At 44.9% G+C, this 20,677-nt stretch overlaps 2 protein-coding genes across 2 annotated transcripts; both read right to left on the bottom strand.

Moving 5' to 3' along the window:
• Positions 1-278: 278 nt before the first annotated feature.
• myoc (myocilin) lies at positions 279-6,732 on the bottom strand. Its single transcript, XM_070831669.1, has 5 exons — positions 5,986-6,732; positions 2,953-3,018; positions 2,778-2,870; positions 1,474-1,685; positions 279-1,382 (listed from the first exon to the last, which is right to left on the bottom strand). Exons 1-5 carry the CDS (start codon positions 6,470-6,472, stop codon positions 801-803), a joined length of 1,440 nt encoding a protein of 479 aa, XP_070687770.1. The 5' UTR covers positions 6,473-6,732; the 3' UTR covers positions 279-800.
• A 2,825-nt stretch (positions 6,733-9,557) lies between these two features.
• vamp4 (vesicle-associated membrane protein 4) lies at positions 9,558-20,437 on the bottom strand. The gene is made up of 8 exons (XM_070832864.1): positions 20,234-20,437; positions 18,341-18,442; positions 14,826-14,872; positions 14,544-14,594; positions 13,428-13,528; positions 11,282-11,361; positions 11,083-11,134; positions 9,558-10,996 (listed from the first exon to the last, which is right to left on the bottom strand). Exons 2-8 carry the CDS (start codon positions 18,404-18,406, stop codon positions 10,971-10,973), a joined length of 423 nt encoding a protein of 140 aa, XP_070688965.1. The 5' UTR covers positions 18,407-18,442; positions 20,234-20,437; the 3' UTR covers positions 9,558-10,970.
• Between the last annotated feature and the right edge of the window lie 240 nt (positions 20,438-20,677).

Here is a 20,677-nt window from a genome sequence, read left to right as displayed (position 1 = left end):
AGACCCCCTAATAATGTTTGACTGTTTGCTCTCCGACCTACTAAATAGGGCTGTGAGGCATCTGGTGTGCAATTTTATTAACAATTTGACGTATTAATAGGATCCATTCATTGATAACCAAGTATTTGTGTTAACAGCAGGTAACTTTTTAACAGTAGACTGTTTTTCACCAAATCTGAAGATACTTGGTTTTATTTGTCAGCAACCAATGAAGTATATAATTTATTAATCATTGATTATAATATAAGCCTTAACCAATATATAAAAACAAACGGCTGTAATTTAGGAAAAAGTTTATTTCGTGACCATTTTCAACATGACATCATTATGTTGTCTACAATGTACAAATACATGCAACAGTCAATACGGAGTGAGCAGTTGATTTAATGGGAGGTGTTTACTGGCGAAACACTGTAGATGTGTTGTAAATTGTGTGCATTAATTATCCCACTTGCCTTGTGAAATTCAACCATGTTTCATCTTTCAGACCTCAAATATAATATAGCTTAACAAGTAAACAACAAAATCATACATCTGAATTTAAGGCGGTACAAAAATAATTCCTCTAAAAACATGTTTGTGGGCTGTGCCACAGCAAAAGAAAAAAAAAATAGACCTGTAGGGGACGCCGTTCCTCAAACATCTTCATTTCACTTTGGAGTTTGGTAGTTCGACTTGGTGCTGATGGTGTTGGTTTGATAACTACAGAACTACTACCACACATGGTGCTCTAAAGCTCTGAGTCTCTGAAGCGGGAACAGGGGAGTAAATGTCATTTTTAGGAGTCGCTCATGGCGACATCAGTTGGCCTGCTGGCGACCCAGCCTGAGGTCATAAGACACCATGTGGAAGTTGTCCCAGGCAAACAGCTTCCTCTGGGCCAGGTTATAGTCAATCATGCTGTTGTAGCGGTGCTTGTTCCTGAATGGGATGGCTATGGCCTTCTCCTGGCTGGTTTCAGTGTCGTACACGTAGTTGATGATGGTGTCGGGCGCTGTGTAGCTGGCCACGGTGTACAGCTTGCCGCAGATGATGAAGGAGTTTGCCACAGAGTTCTTCCTGATTTTGGTCTCCCAGCTCTTCTTCACCTCCAGGCTGTTTGCGTCCAGCTGTGCGATGATGATGGCTCCTTTGGCTTTGTTGGTGGAGTAGACGGCCCACAGCCCCTGCTCATCCACAGACAGGTCGATGTCTGTGTAGCCTCCCCAGGAGTAGGGGAACTGGCCGTGGAAGCCGGCGTGGGGGAGCTCACGGCGGGCTGCGATGCTCTCAGAGGCCAGGTCGAACCGGATGATGGTGCGGCTAAGACGTCGCTGATAATACAGAGAGCCTCTGTACAGAGCAGCACCAGTGCTCTCCACCTGCTCTGGCAACACCAGGACCTGTCATGGAAAACATGAGACAATAGAAGTGACCTCAGATTTCTGGCTTCCTTTCACCACGAATCACAGATATCATGGACGTGACATCTACCTTGGATGGAAAGCCTTTAGACAGTTGTTCCATGTCGTCATACCCAAACATCTTCCTGACATCAGAGCCAATAGTGTCGATGCGCCAGACCATGTTGGGTCCATAAGGGGAGACGGCCTCAGGGTCCTGCATCCAAACACCATATTTGCCTTCTATGCTATCGGCCCTCCTGTGATCGACCGGCTCACCAACTGAAACCAACTCCCCACAGCCTGCAAGCAGGAGGGAGAGGAAACATGAGAGAAGGAAGACTTGTCAGACAGTTTCTAATGCTGGGAACACGTTAGAAGAAAACTAAAGTCACTATCTGATCATTAAGGCTTCAGTCCCACAGTCAGTGGTTCAGTCAGTAAAGGGGATCTATATGTAATCTGAGAGCTGTTCAAGGGTATGATGAGGTGATGAGTTCTCATCATGGAGGCAGATAGCAGGTCTAGAGATGCTGCCTGACGTCTCTGTTGTCTGAGTCACCACCACCACCAGAGCAGCAACTGGGCTACAACTCATCCTGGGCAGGAAGTCTCCGCTGTTTGTCTCACTGGGAAAGTGATAAGGCAGGGTGTATATTTACCACTTCCTAAAATACATGCTCGCTCTTATGTCCAGGACGTATCACCGGATTAAGGTTTAGATCTTATAAATACGTCTATTACCATGCAGCTCCCCTGTGGCATGACCTCATCAGAGATTATTTGACTTTACGTGGTGACAGCACGTGTACTTTCATGATCCCCCTAAACAATCAAACCTGCCATCAGTAGCTCGAGCTCTGATGTGGGTTTTGGGAAACCTGTCAGGGGGACGTTTAACGTTGTGTGTGTGTGTGACACACTCGTTAGGGGTGATGTCCCTTTACATTTACGAGACAAATGAAACTTGGACCCTCCTACCTACGGATTGGCATGACTCTGGTATTCTCGCCCCAAATGCTGCAGTATTAATAGCAGTATTTGCTTTGAGGCTGTCAGCGGAGGGGGGGTGGGGGTGAGTGTCATGTTTGCCAGGTCAGATAGACAGAGGGGGAGGAGGAAGAAAGAGACTCTGCCACAGAGAGATCACATCTCCACATCATCACACATGCAAAAGGTTGTGTTCTTGCAGGATACAAAAAGTCCAGGGGTTTTGCATGGTGCTACATGATTGCACTCTGATTTGTGAAGTCTGCAAAGTGTGAAATGAAAACAAAAATGACCATTAAACTCACAAAAAGCACTGCAGACTTAAGTGGATCAAGCAAGTCTGCTGCTAAGTCACTTGTTTTGTCCTATAAGGTAGAAATGAAGGAGAATATTTCAAACGGAGACCTTTGTTGTCCACAGAGGCGTCAGGAGCAGGTACCTCTGTCACCTCAGCCTTCAGCTCCTGGAAGCCTGGAGATCCGTGCTGCCACGCTGGGTCTGACAAGGACAGATGGACAGACGGATTTAGTTGAATAAGAAAGAGGGAAGAGGAGGTGATTCTGCAGAACATATGTCCCACCTCTCAGACTGCTGCTGTCTCCCTGCCTGTTGGGCCTGGTCATCAGGTGAGACATCTGACGGGAACCTAAACGCACACACACACACACACACACACACACACGTAGAGTTTAATGATTTATGTTGCATATCTCACATGTTGCATACAATAGTTAAGAGAGTGTTTGTGTACCCAAAACGTGGCTACGGCACTACTGACAGCAGGGAATGTGACAGCAGGAAACAAACACCACTGAATGGATTCCCAGCTGCTCTGGAGTCAGACAGTCGGTAGATTGGCTGACCATAACACGCATACTTGACACACTCGACACCGCATCCCCAGAAGTGCTGTCAACTTCATGTCCTCAGAACTGTATCAAACTGTATCAAACTGTATCACTGTCAGGTATCAGCCCTCTTCTCTTCTCTTCTCTTCTCCTGTTCCTCCTCATTTACTCTCAACACTGTCTTTATTTTCCCTTATGAGACCTTATGAGACCATAACTGTGAAAAGCAAACAATGTCAATGTCAGTGTCTGGAAACTGTGCACACCTCAGATGCTTGAAAATACAAACAACTTGATGTTTGCAAAAGAAAAAAAAAGGTTTTTCAAGTAATTTTTCCTGAAAATAGACGTAAAGTGTGTGTTTGTGTGTGCGTGTCCACGGGTGACTGTTTGTGTGAGTGTGAGCACGTGCCTGCTGTGCTCTACACATGTGCAGTGTCCAGTGATTTCAGGCGCATAATGAGCCCTAATGGTGCAGAGAGCATTAAACGCTAGCATCTGGAAGCTGATGTTGATTCTCGGCATTGATTAAGAGGAGCAGGAGGTTGGTAACGGGGCAGATGACGAACACCAGTGACACGGGAAAGCTGCTGTGTGTCATAGATGGAAAAAATATTTGATAAAGCTAAAGGGTTGAGCCCATGACAGCTTGTAAAACAAAAAGGTCGCTGGTGTTTTGAGGGCTCCAGGGGGTTTGTTATGAGGCTTTACCCAGAGGACACGGCCATTCATCATCATCAACATCAACAAAGGTAAACAGCCGCATTCTCCTACTGTCTTTTCCCTGGTGTGTGTGTGTGTGTGTGTGCGCGCCATATGTTTGGGATGTCAACTGAGCAGAATACCATAAACCTCTCAGACCTTAATTTCCCAGAGGAGCCTGAGGAGACAGCGGCCTCATCATGTTGGCTCTTACTTGGGTCCAGTCGTCCACAAAGTTCAACACATATTCCAATAATATTGTTATCATGAAACACTTTGCATTCACATTTCCTCTGTATTCATAACTCAGAAAACAGTGTATAATCAACGAAGAAAGAAGAAAAACATCTACATTTTACTGAAAATTTGCTTTGTTTTTTTCAAATGAAATATGAAGTTTCACTTTTAAATGTAATTTTAGAATCATTTTCTCTTGCATACTGATCAATGTTGTCGGTCCGCACCTTTTAATTTTGCATCAGTTCTGCTTTGAGCACTAGCCAGGTCTCTATTTAAAAAAGCATCTCGCTACTTTTAGCATACAGGCTCGCTGGCTTATGTTGTCACTGCTTGTGCAGATTTTATGTGACGGCCTATTTTTAAAGTCCTAAAATAACATGACAGAATATCAGCTCATATATTTTGAGAGGCAAGCGTTACTGAAGGTCATAACAATAAACAGTAACAGTTTCCTGTCAAATGCTTTGACTTTTATCTCCTCTGGATTTGCATGTCTTCCCCTCGCCGTGATTTATTCCACATCTGTCTCTCACCCTGAGGGGTCCTCTCTGTGTATTTCAGTCTGCAGGTGCAAACATGAGGAGCTAGCCTGGACTATGTAGGAGATACAGTGCATAAGATCCACTGATGAGGAGGATGTCTGGTGGACGGGGAGATGTTAAGGAGGCATTTGCTGCTGCCGGGAATCTCAGCTTTACAAGTAATGCAAGCGGGTAAATACAGCGATGCCTTAAGTGAGGAAAGCAAGGAGGATGGTGGGTGAAAAGACGAGCACAGAGGCTAATTAGAGGGGTGTTTGGCCACTGCAAACACACAGAATACCAGAGCTTAACCTTACTGGCTCCAAGATAACTCCCAAGCTCTGTGCAGCCTTCTAACCCCTAGAAGTATAGTGTTCTTGGCCCTAAGCCCTCTGTGGCCCCCACCAGCCCCACCAGCCCTGACCCACCAGGCGTCATCAAAAGCCCCGGGATGAGACCTTGGCACGGAACCACCACTTCCAGAGCATGCATCACATTTCAGCCAATCCCTCCCCCCACCCCCACCCCCCAAAACAGGCTATTCATGCCTTGCTCATCATAGGGAGGGAAACACCACTCATAAAGGAAGCAGGACCTGCTCATAAATACTGAGCTGACCCTCTCTGGCCTGCCACCATCGCCCCTAAATGCAGGCAGGAAGCGGAGCGCAGAAACCTGAGCTGAGGGTCTGTGAAGACTAATGGGGCAACCAAAACATAAACCATACAAATACACACACACACACACACACACACACACACACACACACACACACAGACACTGGTACATTCATCATTTTAGGATGAACGCATATCATTCCCCCTTTTCTTTAGGGGGCTTTATGCAGGCAGACATGGTGTCAGGAACCTGAGAGTCATCATTGCTGCAAACACTGTACAGAAACAGACACACAAACACACACACAGGATCCCTGCGCCTCTGCAATGCACTGGAATTCTGTCTGTCTCTATATGTGCATGGTATTCTATAGATGGCATTTATGTGTCATCACTCCTCCTCTTCAATGAACCCATTATCCCTCAGCCAGTGTCACCAAATACATATTTCCACCTGTCTGTAGACAATTTAGTAATTTAGCTGTGCATCTTAATTATAGGATGGACAGAGAAGGTTTGAATATAAAATAAAAATATACAGTGCTTGCACAGTTATCAAAAAACAGGCATGTATTTCTATTTAATATAATTTAATTTAGTTAACGGAAGGAGTGATTTTATGTTTAAGATCTGCACATTTTTTGAATAGTTCTAAAGTGTGTTGTGGTTTGAGTGTATCTCTTACCTCCAGCAGGTCTCATCAGGCCACTGTCCTGCAGAGGGGGGCTTGGTGGCACCATGGGGGCCTGCGGAGGACACGGTCTGCTCCTCAGCTTTTCCGTCTCCCTCCTCATCTCCTCCATCCTGCGCTGAAGCCCCTCCAACTGCTGCTCCAGACGCTCCTTCTCCCCCTGCAGCATGTTCCTCTCCCCCATGGCCCGGTTCAGCGCCTCCTGAAGCTCAGACTGAGCTCTGCCTCCGGCCCCTGGGGGACTCCCAGTGTCCCCTCCTGCCAGCCGGGACACCAGCACCTCCAGCAGGCTGAGTCTAGCCTTCAGGCTCTCCACCTCTGGGCCTCCGGCCTGAGGGCAGCTGGCCTCCACAGGGCTGGCTACAGAGAAGGTGTACTGGCATCGCCCACTTCGGTCGTTTCCCCTCCACAGAGTTCCTCGTTCCTGCGCGTCACCTCGCAGCAGGAGACCACACGTACACAGCAAGAGAAGGAGGAACATACTGGAGAAGGTCCTTCCCCACAGACAGACCACAAGTTCACTTTAAATTCTTTCTCTGACGAATTACTGTCTTTCTTCTGTCCAGTCTTCTTTTATTTTTCAGCGCTCAACTGGAATTCTCCTTTGATCAATTACTAATTCCCACTGTCCTAGTGATGCCTTTCTGTCTTATTTTGTTTCACTCTTTTCCCCAGGTTATCTCTTCTTCTTCTCTCCTGCCCTCTCTTGTTCTCCTCTCCCCTGTCTCTCCTCCGTGCACAGGTCTGTGTAACACTGAGCTCTCCCCAACAGCGCACAGATATTTATACAATCTGAAGGGGAAGGAAGGAGGGAAAGAGGGGAAGCGAGGAGAGGTGAAAGGGAGGGAGGGGAGACAGGGAGAAGACTAAGGGGGTAAGAGGGGAGGATCTGAGGCAAAGGAGGGACGGAGGGAGGGAGTTGAGAAGAAGGGATAAAGTACTGGGATGCTGTTTGCTTTGGGGACAGAAACACCACATTTTCACACAAGTCTGCGCGTGTCTGCTTTCCAGCAGATGCTGTCTCTTTGGACCCGAGGCTCCAACATGACAGCTCTCTGTCTTTTACATTTTTGTAATTCGGCCCCCTCCAGTGTCATTAAAGTCATATATCTGTGAAAATGTCCCCCGATATGTGTGATGCATCCCCACGTGCCAAAGGGGATTTGGCTGAGGTTTGGCCCCAGCGTGGCAGGGAAAGCTGGGCCTCATTGGATACAATTACCTCCTGAGGAGCCGGTGTCCCCTTTCATATTGGTAGGGGGCCGGAACGTGACGCAAGCAGCCAATAAGGGTTGTCATTAAGAAGGGTCGAGGTTACAAGTCAATCAATGACCACATACCTGAGGCTGACCCTGACTTAGACTTACGTCCCATCAGCTGAGCTTGGGTTTGTTTGTGTGATTAGTGCACGTGTTTGTGTGTGTGTGTGTGTGTGTGTGTGTGTGTGTGTGTGTGTGTGTGTGTGTGTTCATGCCGCAGACTCACTCACTGCAGTTTTTTAAATGTATATGTAATGCAACATGAGTAAGCTGCCAGGGGTTATTCCTCCCCAAACTCACTGCCTGTCACTTGCTGCCTGGGCAGATTTATTGCAGTCTGCCTCTTGTCCTTCGTCTCTTTTCTTTAACACAATATCACAGACATGATGATGAGCTGCTGCCTGCGAGGCTCACTTCTACAGTCATGTGATACGGATGGTGATCTCTTGTTTATTTCCAGAGAGGCAGGGAGAAAGATTTGAAAGTAAGACACATGCTCGCAGATGCAACCCGGCAGGTGTGCAGACATACACACCTTCCAATCTCAACAATCCCGGCTTCACACGTCTCAGCTTACTCTCATATCCTGCCTCTTTCTTCGGGGGCCTAAAATCTGCCTGGGATCCTCTCCTGCACTTCTTTTCTTTCCTCCTTACTTTTGCATATGTTCACACCTCTTGCACATTCATCTCTGCTGACCTGCAGGGCCGACCTGAACCCTAAAACATCACCTGACCCAGATGCCTCACTTCAAGGGGGCCAGAAGGCTCCGGAGGGGAAAGGGGCATGAGGTGAAGGGTGCATACTCTCACAAACACTTCCTTCCTCTTGCAGGTTGATTCCAGCCCCATTTGCTTCTGTCAGCGCTTGTTTACAGACAGCTGGTGGTACCTGAGACAGCCTGTCCTGATTGATGAGGCATGCGTGTGATTGGTTGGACAGATGGATGAATAATGTACAGTATGTGTCTTCTTTTGAATACTCACGGTTTGGGCATATCCTCTTAATATCCTCGCAATAAGAAAATGAAAAGACGGGTTTGACATGTGACATAAAGGATAATTAAATCGTTGGGAGAAGAAAGTAGAAGTGAGAAAGTTGTGAACTGTGAAGAGGGGAAAGGAGAAGATGAAGTGTGATCAAACATGTTTATTCACCAGAGTCCCAAATGAGCATCAAATGTAGATGGATTTCTTTCTCTGGAGATTTATTCCGTACTTCCTCTAGCCACTGACACATCCACCTCCCCTTGTTCCGAGTCTCCGCTGGACAGGGTGTGTGTGTGACTGACTAATGCTGGTTGGCACATTGTCCACTCTTCTCTCTCGGGAGTTTTGTCCACTTTTATGGGAGTCATATAACCTTTACTATGCCCGGAATCTTAAGTCATCCAGTATTAGCCCCTAACGGAGAACCAAAACATCCTCTGCTGCCAGTGTGGGTGTGTCTCCACAGGCGGAGAGGATAAAAATGCCCCCTCATGCACAAATGTGTCAGCATTGTGGAACAGAATTATTTTTGTGCCTTGCATATGGATGACGTCCTGACCAGAGGCAGAATCAAACCTCCAGGCACCAAGCTTTCAGTTAAAGCAAACACAGTGAGACGTAAAAAGAGCTGAAACATTTTACAGCCACCTGTCCAACCAGGACTTTACTACCAGTGATTTCACTGCAACTGAGCAGGACTCAGGACTCTGTCCAAAGGTACGCAGGCTTTTCACCAGAGCTATGTCAACATTTAAACAAGTGTATGAGATGAAATGACCTCCCTCCTCTTCACCTTCCAAGCTGAAGTGAAGCCACCACCCCCTAATGTGCTCACCAGGAAGTAGTGGGCAGCTTGTGAGCTGGGAGCCCATCTGCCATAGATCAATGAAGTTAAAGGAGCCCTGTGGGCCAATTTAATTTCTGCTCCCTCAGAAGGGTTGGGCACTGCTGGCTGAGCAAAGGGCAGACCTGTCAGTGTGCGTTTGTGTCTGCTGTCCTGAGAGGGTGAGAGCAGCGGGTCTGTCAGAACAATAACACTTAACAGACTTCAGTTCATCCAACTTTTAGTGCCATCATGGGAATCCACACTGCCAGTAAAAGTCACAAACTAATAAAAAAGGATACCCTAAATAGTAAAGAGTGGACGGGTGGCATGACGATTAGTTTTCCCCTCTTAGCGTCCAGTCGTCTTTCTTTCCATCAACTCATTCAGCCTCCTCTCTGTTTCCCTCTGATTGCTCTCTGCATCTTTGACCCGCCACCCAGGAAGATTGTCAACCAGTTCAAACCAGATTAAACCAGACCAGTGCCTCTTAAAATCACTTTATTTCAGAGCAAAAAGGATCAGTATATCACAGTCTTCCAATGCAATGCCGGAGTATTGTACATCATACAGAATCAATATTTACAGCTAAAATAAATTACATTAAAAATAATAAAAGGACAATGTAGAGTTCCATGTATTGTACAGTTAATTAATCCAGACACAATGATGCCTAAATTAGTTTCACAGCTCGACTTTAAACTTGCAGCACTTATAATTACTCCTCCTTAAACGTAATTAAACAGTGAGGAGAGATTAACTGTCCCTTGAGTGGCGATGGGACTACCAGCATTCGTACGAACATCACATTGAGCGACCAGCAGAAACTTATAGGTAGTAAAAAAAAGACAAAAGCAGTATTAAACCCAAACAGAACCATCTGCAGAGTGAGAGACAGTTTAATGTAAATAGCAGGAAAGCAGGATAGCCGTGACCAAACCGGCCCAGAGCTCAGCACAAGAAGGTGAGAGAGCATTTAGGGCGCAGAGTGGCGAGGAGACATTCGTAACCTGGGTGTTTTGGTTTGCCATGGTCATGCTGTACAGTATAACAAGCTATCAAGAGGCAAATGGACATAGGAAGCGGTGATTTATGGAGTAGGATGATGTTCGAAAGCTGTTCTCTGACGCTCCTCTGTAGTCCCTTTTGCAATCACCCATACTGATGAGGAGACATACCTGATAAGTGAACTCACTTTACTGTCAGAAAGCCTTTTTGATGATTAAAAGAAGTGACCTTTGACTGTGCAGACGAACCTCAGATGTTCCCTCGCCCTGTGCTGAACAGTGAAATGTGCCTGTGTTCACAAAATGTTCCCTGTAAACGGTGAGAAGACGGCACACAAGGAATCATGGGTGGACATCTGAGGTTCATTCGCTTTATGTTGGAGCCCCTTTATAAGACGCTGCTGCAGCAGATTCAGACCAGCAAGTTGGCACGGATTCCTTGCCTTTACAGTATCTATCTATATGACGTAATATGCAGGACCTGGAGGTTCCCCGTGGTCAAGGCAAAGACAGGGCCCTACATGTGATATGTATGATGGAATGGAGCGCTCCTTCACATTGACTAGAGGGCTGAGAGTCAGCGTTTTCTCCCAAACTGCATTAAAATATCTCCGAAAATCTCCTGTGCCCCCTCTCCATAGCTTAGTTTCAAACCAGGGATCAAGCCGGGCCTTAGTACTGATCTCACAGCAGATTTATGTGGAAATACCAATGAGAAGATCTGTACTAAGGGCAAGTTGAGTCCAGATCCTTAAGGGTACACAGGGCGACACTGAGGAGGGTGTGGGAGGCTGGCTGGCGCCCCCTAGCTGGAGTGGAGGACTGTGTGCAGAGGAGAGAGAGTGACAGAGAGAGGAAGAAGAGGAAGAGGAGGGTACTCCCCCATCCTCCTCATCGGACACTAGCGATATCGCAAGATCACCGGAACTGAAAGAGAAAAAGAAGATTTAATGAGCGAGTTCTGCGAATTCTTTCAATTTCAACTGCGCCGGTGTGTTTGGTCTAATACTCACTGATGATGATGAGCAGGAGAGCAACAACTACCAAGGCAATAATCATCTTCATCTGTGGAACAAACAACACACATTAAACGCATTCCTCATAATACTAGACATCTCGGACTCCAACTTAAATGCATGTACACAAAGAGACACGGCGAAGGTGTCGCATGCTTGAACTCACACACATAAAACACAAGACAAGACAGCCCACCTTCATGTCCCTCCACCACATCCTCCTGTGCAGCTGTTTGGCTCGACTGCTGAAGGCGGAAGCGTTGTCCGATAGGCTCTCTGGAGCATCACATGACCGCAGCACAGACGAGGACACGTGAGGAGAAAAATAAATTGGAGAGGAGAGAAGAAAAACATTTGTTAATCACCAAGTAAACAATAATCTGGCAATTGGTTTGAGCTGGATGTTGGATAATGTGACTCAAAGTGCTTGGCTCTGTGCTGTGCATGTGCAGTCATGAGGTGTTAGAGTTATGTAACCCTTCGCTGTGCTGGTGAGATCACTCCTATGAACAGTTTTTCTTTACAAAGTAAACTCTGTTTGCATGAAATGCTTAAAACTAGGTGCTGAATTTATACACGACTGAGCAAAAACATTTCCTCCCTTTTGTCCTTGTCGTGATATCCCTCTCCAAAATGCTCGCCCACACTGCTCTGTGTTTCTTGGATACCGTTGTTAACTTGATGTTTATGCGTCTTAACAGGAGGGTTACAGCTCCCTAGCGTGCGGCGCTGTACTTGTCCAAGCGCCTGTTCCTCTTAAGAGTCTTTGTGTCTGTCATGTGTCTGCCGTTTTCCACGTCCATGTGATTGTTAACGACCAGTTGCTACTACAAAGAGAAGCGCTCAGACGAGGCCTCCAAAAAGATGCTCGTTAATCTTAAGGAATTTAACAACAGGTTACCTGCACAGGGTTCAGAGAGCAAACTGCCTCTGTCAATCACAGGATATTATATTGCTCACATAAAGACACCCATTAAGGACGACACGAACTGCAGAGACATACAATCAGCCACACACATACAGCAAAACTCACACGAACACAAAGCCTCACGCAAACATACAAACACAAATGTGCTCCAGATGTGTGTCATTATCCTGGTAGGCTGGTCAACATGACGGAGAGAAGCAGTTACACAACATGCGTGCGGATGTCATGATGAGGCCTAATGGACTGGACAGAGGCACGAGCACTTCAGCCTCATCTCTCCATCTGTGGAAGAGGAAGAGGAGGAGGAGGAGGAGGAGGAGGAGACCCGTGCGTGTCCCGTTGAAAGCCTTGCGTGTGTGTGTGTGTGTGAAGTTGTGGAACGAATACAGCTTAACATGTTTCACACACCTGCTTGATATCTAGCGAGTGAAAAAAGGATGGGGCCGTGCGAATCAGAGTGTGAGACCTGTCAAAAGCTCTCAGACACACACACCTGGTAAAACACTAAACCTGGACATATCATTAACACCTTCAGTTCGCTGAGCATATTTACATGTAAGCCCAGGTCCCACAGGAGAAAACCCCAGGACAAAGTTAGTGTTTCGATGATTTTAACTAAAATATTTGACAAATATTACATATTTCTACATGGCTTTCAATCAAACTGCCACGATAATATGATACACTTATCGTCAAAAGATGAATGAATTAATGAACACCTATTAGATGTTTAAATAATAGTTTAAATAATTGCAACATTTGGTTGTTCGAGCTTCTCAAATGTCAGGATTTGATGATTTTCTTTGTCATATATGATATATAAACTGCAAATCTTTGGGTTTTGGACTGTTGGTCAGACATAACAGGACATTTTACGATGTCACCTTGGAATTATAACAGCATTTTCAAAAACACACAGTGCTGCCTCTTTGCAGCATGCATCCAAATAACTCACGCAGAGAGCTAATAATGTGTCCATTTTTGGAATTTCTTCTTTAATTTATAAGCAAAATATAGCTTATAAATGTTCTATGTGGGCAGGTTTGAGAGCTGAGAGATTTAAATGGCATTTAATTCATACCTCATTGCTCGTTCTAAAGATACATCTACATCTGTTGGGTTGTTAGGTTTGTTTGTCATTAGCAAATGTTTTTCTTTAAAATCGGATTCAGATTGCAGAAATGTTGCCATTAAATACCCAAATACTCCTACATTAAGTGAGGATAAAAATCCTCACAGACATGTGCAAACCATCTACTGGCTACCTTTGGAGACTACACATTAAAACAAACCAGACTGAGAGAAGATTCCCCACAGAGTTTCTGTTAACGTCATTTTACTTTGCAAATCATCAAAACACATATTTTGCAAAAGTGCACAAACACAAAACACAAGCTGCCCCAGTGTGACTCACCAGACTTGTCCTGCAGGTCGTCGAGACGCTCGCCCCTCTCTATCACCTTGGAGATGTTCTCCTGCATTACATCGATCACCTCATCAACCTGCGACTGCACCCTGGGGACACAAGTTGGTGTGAGACAGAATCATCGATGACAGACATGAGCCAGAAATGATAAAAAGTGGGATTTGTCAAGGATTTCTCTTCGCACAAAGCACCTGTTTTGCCAACAATATCCTCTCCTCTTTATCTAACCTCGTCCAGTTGGCAGGCAATGAAAAGCCTGTCAAAATGTTTTCAGCCTCACTGTGACCTGCCTGCACCTGTTCAGCATCAGCAGAATCGCTCAAATCCTTGCTTTATTCACAGTACTCATACCTGAACATAGCATGACTAGTCCAGATTTCCCTGCAGTCACTCTTATTTCAAAGTAATTCTTGGCGATACCTCTTAGAGGGATGCAGGGTCAGCATGAGGGAGGACATTGGCGAAGAAAGAAAAAAGGCGGAGGGGCTCACAAGACAGACAGATAAAAGACAGAGGAATTTGTTTTCTCTTATAACTGGTCACATTTTCCAGCACCATTACACTGATTGTCTCAGACAAGGAAATTCAGGAAATAATCAGTCTTGGACTTAAGCTTGATTGCATGTTGGAGACAGTAACTTTAAACATGCAAATCCAGAGCAAAAACCACTATCAGGAAGAAGCACGGGCGGCCACAGACACACAGGTGAAGAGCCTGGGCCTTGTGCACTTGGCATTCCTGGAATCTGTAATGATGGCATCTGGTCTCATGTGCTCACAACAATGACAAACTGTCAAGAATGAACAGAGCGTGATGAAACAACAAGTGCCACGGCGTCTCAACAATGACCTCCGCTGCTCTCTGGCTGTCTCTGGACAGAGTTTAATGTGGAAACAGACTGCAGTGGGACTGGGACGTTCTGGGATGGTTACACAATAACCTGCACATGCCGGGCCTCTCTTACACAATCCGCTAACAAGCTGCAGGTTCTGGTAAACATGACGAACCAGTGTTACATAACACCAGCACCAAAACTCACAGAGCTGGCAATAGCACTCTGACCTCTGCCTTTAAACTGTAATGAGGAATGTGTTAGTACTCACTGCTTCATTTTGTCATTCTGGGGTCCAAATCTGGGTCCTGTGGGCCCTCTCCTGGAAAATAAGCATCAATGAAGCCAAAGTTACCAATTTAGTGTACGGATTTTCCACTATAACAACTTGTTTTGCTCTTTGCTCTTTCGTTTACTCGACTTTAACAATCCATATTAGCATTATTCAAACTTGAATTGTTGTGTGTAATTGTCCAGAAATAAATACTTTTTAATTCATTATTGTTCTTATGAGCTCAGGGCCTGTTTAGAATACGACCTCGCACACACTCACAGAAAGAAGTCTTCCTCCTCATCAGAGTCCTCCTCCAGTAGGTTCCTCTGTAAATCAGGAAAAGGTCAGATAAGGCTAAGTTCTGAATTTTGATGGATCACTGTCTCCTAATCAGAGAACATCTACTTCTGAGAGGCTGATGGTGCAGTAGGGAACCACCACACTGAGTGTCACACCGGTCTCCATTTCCACTGTTTTTTGTAGTGGGGGACATGTGAAGCTCAATGGAGGAGAGCTCAGTTATGTGATCAGTTACTCAACACGAAAGAAAGCAGGCTGACAAGAAAGAAATGTACATATATACAGTGGGGCAAAAAAGTATTTAGTCATCCACCAATTGTGCAAGTTCTCCCACTTAAAAAGATGAGAGAGGCCTGTAATTTTCATCATAGGTACACTTCAACTATGAGAGACAGAATGGGGGGAAATAATCCAGGAAATCACATTGTAGGATTTTTAATGAATTAATTGGTAAATTCCTCGGTAAAATAAGTATTTGGTCACCTACAAACAAGCAAGATTTCTGGCTCTCACAGATCTGTAACTTCTTCTTTAAGAGGCTCCTCTGTCCTCCACTCGTTACCTGTATTAATGGCACCTGTTTGAACTGGTTATCAGTATAAAAGACACCTGTCCACAACCTCAAACAGTCACACTCCAAACTCCACTATGGCCAAGACCAAAGAGCTGTCAAAGGACACCAGAAACAAAATTGTAGACCTGCACCAGGCTGAGAAGACTGAATCTGCAATAGGTAAGCAGCTTGGTAAGCAATTATTAGAAAATGGAAGACATACAAGACCACTGATAATCTCCCTCGATCTGGAGCTCCACGCAAGATCTCACCCCATGGGGTCAAAATGATCACAAGAACGGTGAGCAAAAATCCCAGAACCACACGGGGGGACCTAGTGAATGACCTGCAGAGAGCTGGGACCAAAGTAACAAAGGCTACCATCAGTAACACACGACGCCGCCAGGGACTCAAATCCTGCAGTGCCAGACGTGTCCCCCTGCTTAAGCCAGTACATGTCCAGGCCCGTCTGAAGTTTGCTAGAGAGCATTTGGATGATCCAGAAGAGGATTGGGAGAATGTCATATGGTCAGATGAAGCCAAAATAGAACTTTTTGGTAAAAACTCAACTTGTCGTGTTTGGAGGAGAAAGAATGCTGAGTTGCATCCAAAGAACACCATACCTACTGTGAAGCATGGGGGTGGAAACATCATGCTTTGGGGCTGTTTTCTGCAAAGGGACCAGGACGATTGATCCGTGTAAAGCAAAGAATGAATGCGGCCATGTATCGTGAGATTTTGAGTGAAAACCTCCTTCCATCAGCAAGGGCACTGAAGATGAAACGTGGCTGGGTCTTTCAGCATGACAATGATCCCAAACACACCGCCCGGGCAACAAAGGAGTGGCTTCGTAAGAAGCATTTCAAGGTCCTGGAGTGGCCTAGCCAGTCTCCAGATCTCAACCCCATAGAAAATCTTTGGAGGGAGTTGAAAGTCTGTGTTGCCCAGCGACAGCCCCAAAACATCACTGCTCTAGAGGAGATCTGCATGGAGGAATGGGCCAAAATACCAGCAACAGTGTGTGAAAACCTTGTGAAGACTTACAGAAAACGTTTGACCTCTGTCATTGCCAACAAAGGGTATATAACAAAGTACTGAGATGAACTTTTGTTATTGACCAAATACTTATTTTCCACCATAATTTGCAAATAAATTCTTTAAAAATCAGAATGTGATTTTCTGGATTTTTTTTTTTTTTCTCATTCTGTCTCATAGTTGAAGTGTACCTATGATGAAAATTACAGGCCTCTCATCTTTTTAAGTGGGAGAACTTGCACAATTGGTGGCTGACTAAATACTTTTTTGCCCCACTGTATGTTTGGCGCTTGGTCATTTTTTTTGTATCAAATTTTGGTGAGGCATTTCTCAATAACGAAAAGCTCAACAATCGCCTGGTGAGAGAATCTCTGTTTGCTCAGATTAAATAAACAAACAAACTGACCATTCATCTAACTGACTGACATTTTATCACTTGCAATGCTGTCGGATTTCGTTGAGGAACATCTTGTCAGGCCCAAACAGAGCACATTCCTGGCACTCACAACTACTGCTGCCGATTCACAGATGTCAAACTCATATCTCCAGATAGCTGCTGTATTAATCAATAGATGCTTTTTCTGTCTCCAGAAGGCAGACTTTTTCAGTGCACTTACATTGTGATGACTTACTAACAGCAAAAGACTGTCGTTGCTCTGCTGTTCTGTTTGCGAAACCTCCATTAAAAACTCTTCCTCTTGTGCGCTCTAAGACTCCTCAACATTAAACTCTGACAAGGACAGTCAGTTTGGTGGGATGCAACAATGGAGCTAAACAGATTCAGATAAAAGAACAAAGTTTTCTGGGATTTCAAGGTCAATTATCTCTCAAAAAATACAGCTATGACCACAACCACGTCTGCACCACTGGTGGCTTTAATCGGGGCAGAAAACTCCCTGTGTAAAATGCTATTCATAGAGAATTAGTGAGGACAGCTGCACTAAATTCTCACAGGAATAGAACTGGACCAGAATCACTGGATGGAAGGGGCGAGGACTATATTCACTGCTGCTGGGAAAGAAAGGTCTTCATCTTCTCTGGAGATTATCTGAGGATAGCAGGAAACACTGTGTGCATACACTATGCCGTTAAACGAGTTTGGGAGCAGCATTAGTTACAGTACGCAGAAGTATTTTAGTAGTCGTTTATCTTAAATCTTCAATTTCAATCATGGTAGTCACCTTCTAACAACCTTGACAGCCTGCTGCATCAAAGAGCTGAGAGAACAAAAAGCCTCGGATATGCTGTAATGCTGACAGCTGCCAGCCAATATAGATATTTTATTTTCTTGTAAACACACTGTCATCTGCAAAAAAGCTGAGGGAATGGTGGCCATATGATCATAAAGAACTTGCCTCGATCATAAGTCGAGGCACTAACACTCTCCTTCTGTATGATGTCTTTCTTACTTTCCATAGTCTTTTATGGGAGACATGAGGGAGAACTTGGTTCTATCATCAGAGGACAGGAGGTGGGGCAGTAAAGAGAGAACGTCGAAGATGGAAGTCTCCCCGTGAGCTTAGCTTTGATCCCAGTTCAACACAATAACAAACAGGATTACTCAGAGGAAACTGAGGACTAAATAAAATACCGAATCAGGGGGACAGGGAAGGTGGAGGTGGGTGGGAGGGGGTGATCATTTAGATGAGAACCAGACGTCTGGCCACAGGAGTTTAGAATACCTTACCTCCTTCAAAGGGTGCATCCTCTTTTGTGCATTCCCTCACTTTTCCATCAGTTTTTCCACCAGTATTAATCTAGTTTCATTTCATATGATACTTTAAATATTTCCTACTTCCATAATCACTGTGTATAGGAAAACTAACGATGCATAATTATGTTTACGGTGCCTAAGTGACAGCTTTCAAAAACCCAAACACCATCCTTCCCTCCATCTGTTTCTCACCCTCTCACTGCGAATGGATCCCGTGACCTCGTCGTCATTGAGGTGTCGTTTAAACTTGGGTGGCATGTTGTCTTCAGGCTGCTCCTCCTGATCTGGCTCCCTCTGTAGGACAGGAAGTGGAAGATGTCATCGGTTAGGATGTGCAACATTGTGGGCGAGCTCTATGAAAACACTGACTGTCCTTAACACACCTGCGCCACGCTACAATGGCCCTGTTGCTAAACGCTACACGTGGAGCGTGCTAAATGAGAGCGCTCTATTGTTGGTGGGTGGATGTGAGTGATCTGACTTGCAGGCATAACCACAGCGAGGTCCTGTCTGGGAACATTGCATGGAGAACAAATCATTAAGTGCATGAGCAGAGTGAGACCCTAAATCTAAACTTGCTCAATAACGACTGTATAAATGAGACCGGTCATGGTCAAGCAATATGAGGAGGCCTCTGGTCCCAACACTTCCTGTTAAACAGTCTGACTATGTTATTAGTCATAGCGCTGATTTCCTCTGCAAAAACCGTCTGTCTGTGAAATTCTGTTTCATGCCTTGCCAGTAAACAAAGAAATAAGAAATATTAAGCTGTCCTCTTAAGATGTCTTCACTCCTAATATTTCTAGTGTGGGCAGGCAATGAGTCTCACTAGCTATGAAAGGAAATGTCATCATAGCCATGTGTGCCTTTTTGTGAAAAACTCTTCTGGGTCGGATGCGAAGAACAAGCTGTTCTTCCAATTATACCCCCTTGAGTCTGTGTTTAGGTGTTACTTGTTCCAAGCAGTGCGACAAAACACAATGGTGCCTCAATAAAGTGCCTCTGTGATACTGAACTAAACAACATGTGATCCCCAGGCCCTCAGGACAGCAGTCTCACTAACACACACACACACACACACACACACACACACACACACACACACACACACACACACACACACACACACACACACACCACCTCTTTCAATCCAACAATACAACTTATACCATTGAATCCAGTTCAGTCTGACACTGTGGCTTTCTCAGCAGCGTCGTTTTCTGGCACTGCAGTTGGAAAAAGGCCTTTCAGTGGCCAGGAGAGGAGAGGAACTTTCCAGTAAACAGAGGAGAAGAGAAGCAGGGCTCTATCTGAGGCAACGAAAGCGTGAAGAGACACAGAAAAAGACAGAGGAGAAGCCAAGTCTAACATGTTAGGGTTGAAGAAGAAGACTTCAGAAAACTAGTCTGAGTCTGAGGAGAAGGATTTTAAAGGTGCATGCCATAAAGAAGAAGCACTGGATTCATATCTAAGTTTGAAATGGCAGACTTTGTGATGTCAGATTTGGACAATAGAACTGCGGTAAAGCCATCAAGATGACAACAAGAGAGGACTACAGATTATTCATGATCACAATCAATTTATGGATTGAAACTCCAAACAGATACAAAGAGTAGAATGCAATACAATGCCTAATCGATTTCTAACAAAGGAGGAAAACAGGATGCTGCGTTCAATGAGCCAAGTACAGCTATTAATGGTATAAAGTACTGTTTTTACTACTAATGTAATGGTTTAAAGAAGAACAGGGACTCATTTAAGGAGCCAGTATTGGAAATAATCCTGACATCTCTGGAGCACAGCTGGTATCAGGAACAACAATCATATCACAGCTAAAACAACTTTAGCTGTTTGCTAGCTTAAATGTACTAAAGTACGTCAGACCGTCGTTGTCTACGACACTTTATTACGTTTTTCTGATTACATTATTACAATGCTGTAATTTAAGTAAAAAGGGACCAATGTAAACACCGACATAGCTAGATACTGCTTGCTAATTTAGCTGGATCAGACAGGCCGCTTGGTTCAGTGGCAAATTTAGCTACCCGGCTAAGCTAAGCTAATGATGCTAACTTGGTTAGTTACCTGCTGCTTCCCTCAAGCTCGGATGCTCCGGCACAAACACACCGAGGCTCGGGTGTTAATCCAGGGTTTTCACGGTTCGCGGCGGCTTTACAGCGTTATAACTTTCATTTCATATCCCGTCCAGACGAAGAGACAGGATCATCATTATGGATGCTAGGCGCCCGCTTGTCTTTTCTCCGTCTGATCAGCTGACCAGGAAGTGAACAGCTGGAGGAGGAGAGGGACCGCTGCAGATGTTTGACAGGGCGACAGGGAAACATTTACTTTAGCGTCTTTTTTATTATTTATGCCGCAAATATTCCAGTTCCTCATAGAAATATACAGATGTTTGGCACTGCTCTGGATAAATACATGTAAACTTAAGCGAACCTTGAGTGAATTGTTTGCTTTTTAGATAATAGATTTTAAATATCTAAATATTTCATCCGTTTATAAAATATTAAA

The sequence above is a fragment of the Pempheris klunzingeri genome, chromosome 6 (assembly GCF_042242105.1).
Source record: "Pempheris klunzingeri isolate RE-2024b chromosome 6, fPemKlu1.hap1, whole genome shotgun sequence".
NCBI lineage: Eukaryota > Metazoa > Chordata > Actinopteri > Acropomatiformes > Pempheridae > Pempheris > Pempheris klunzingeri.
The sequence above is the reverse complement of the archived record's forward strand: the minus strand, read 5'-3'. Positions and strand labels throughout refer to the sequence as shown.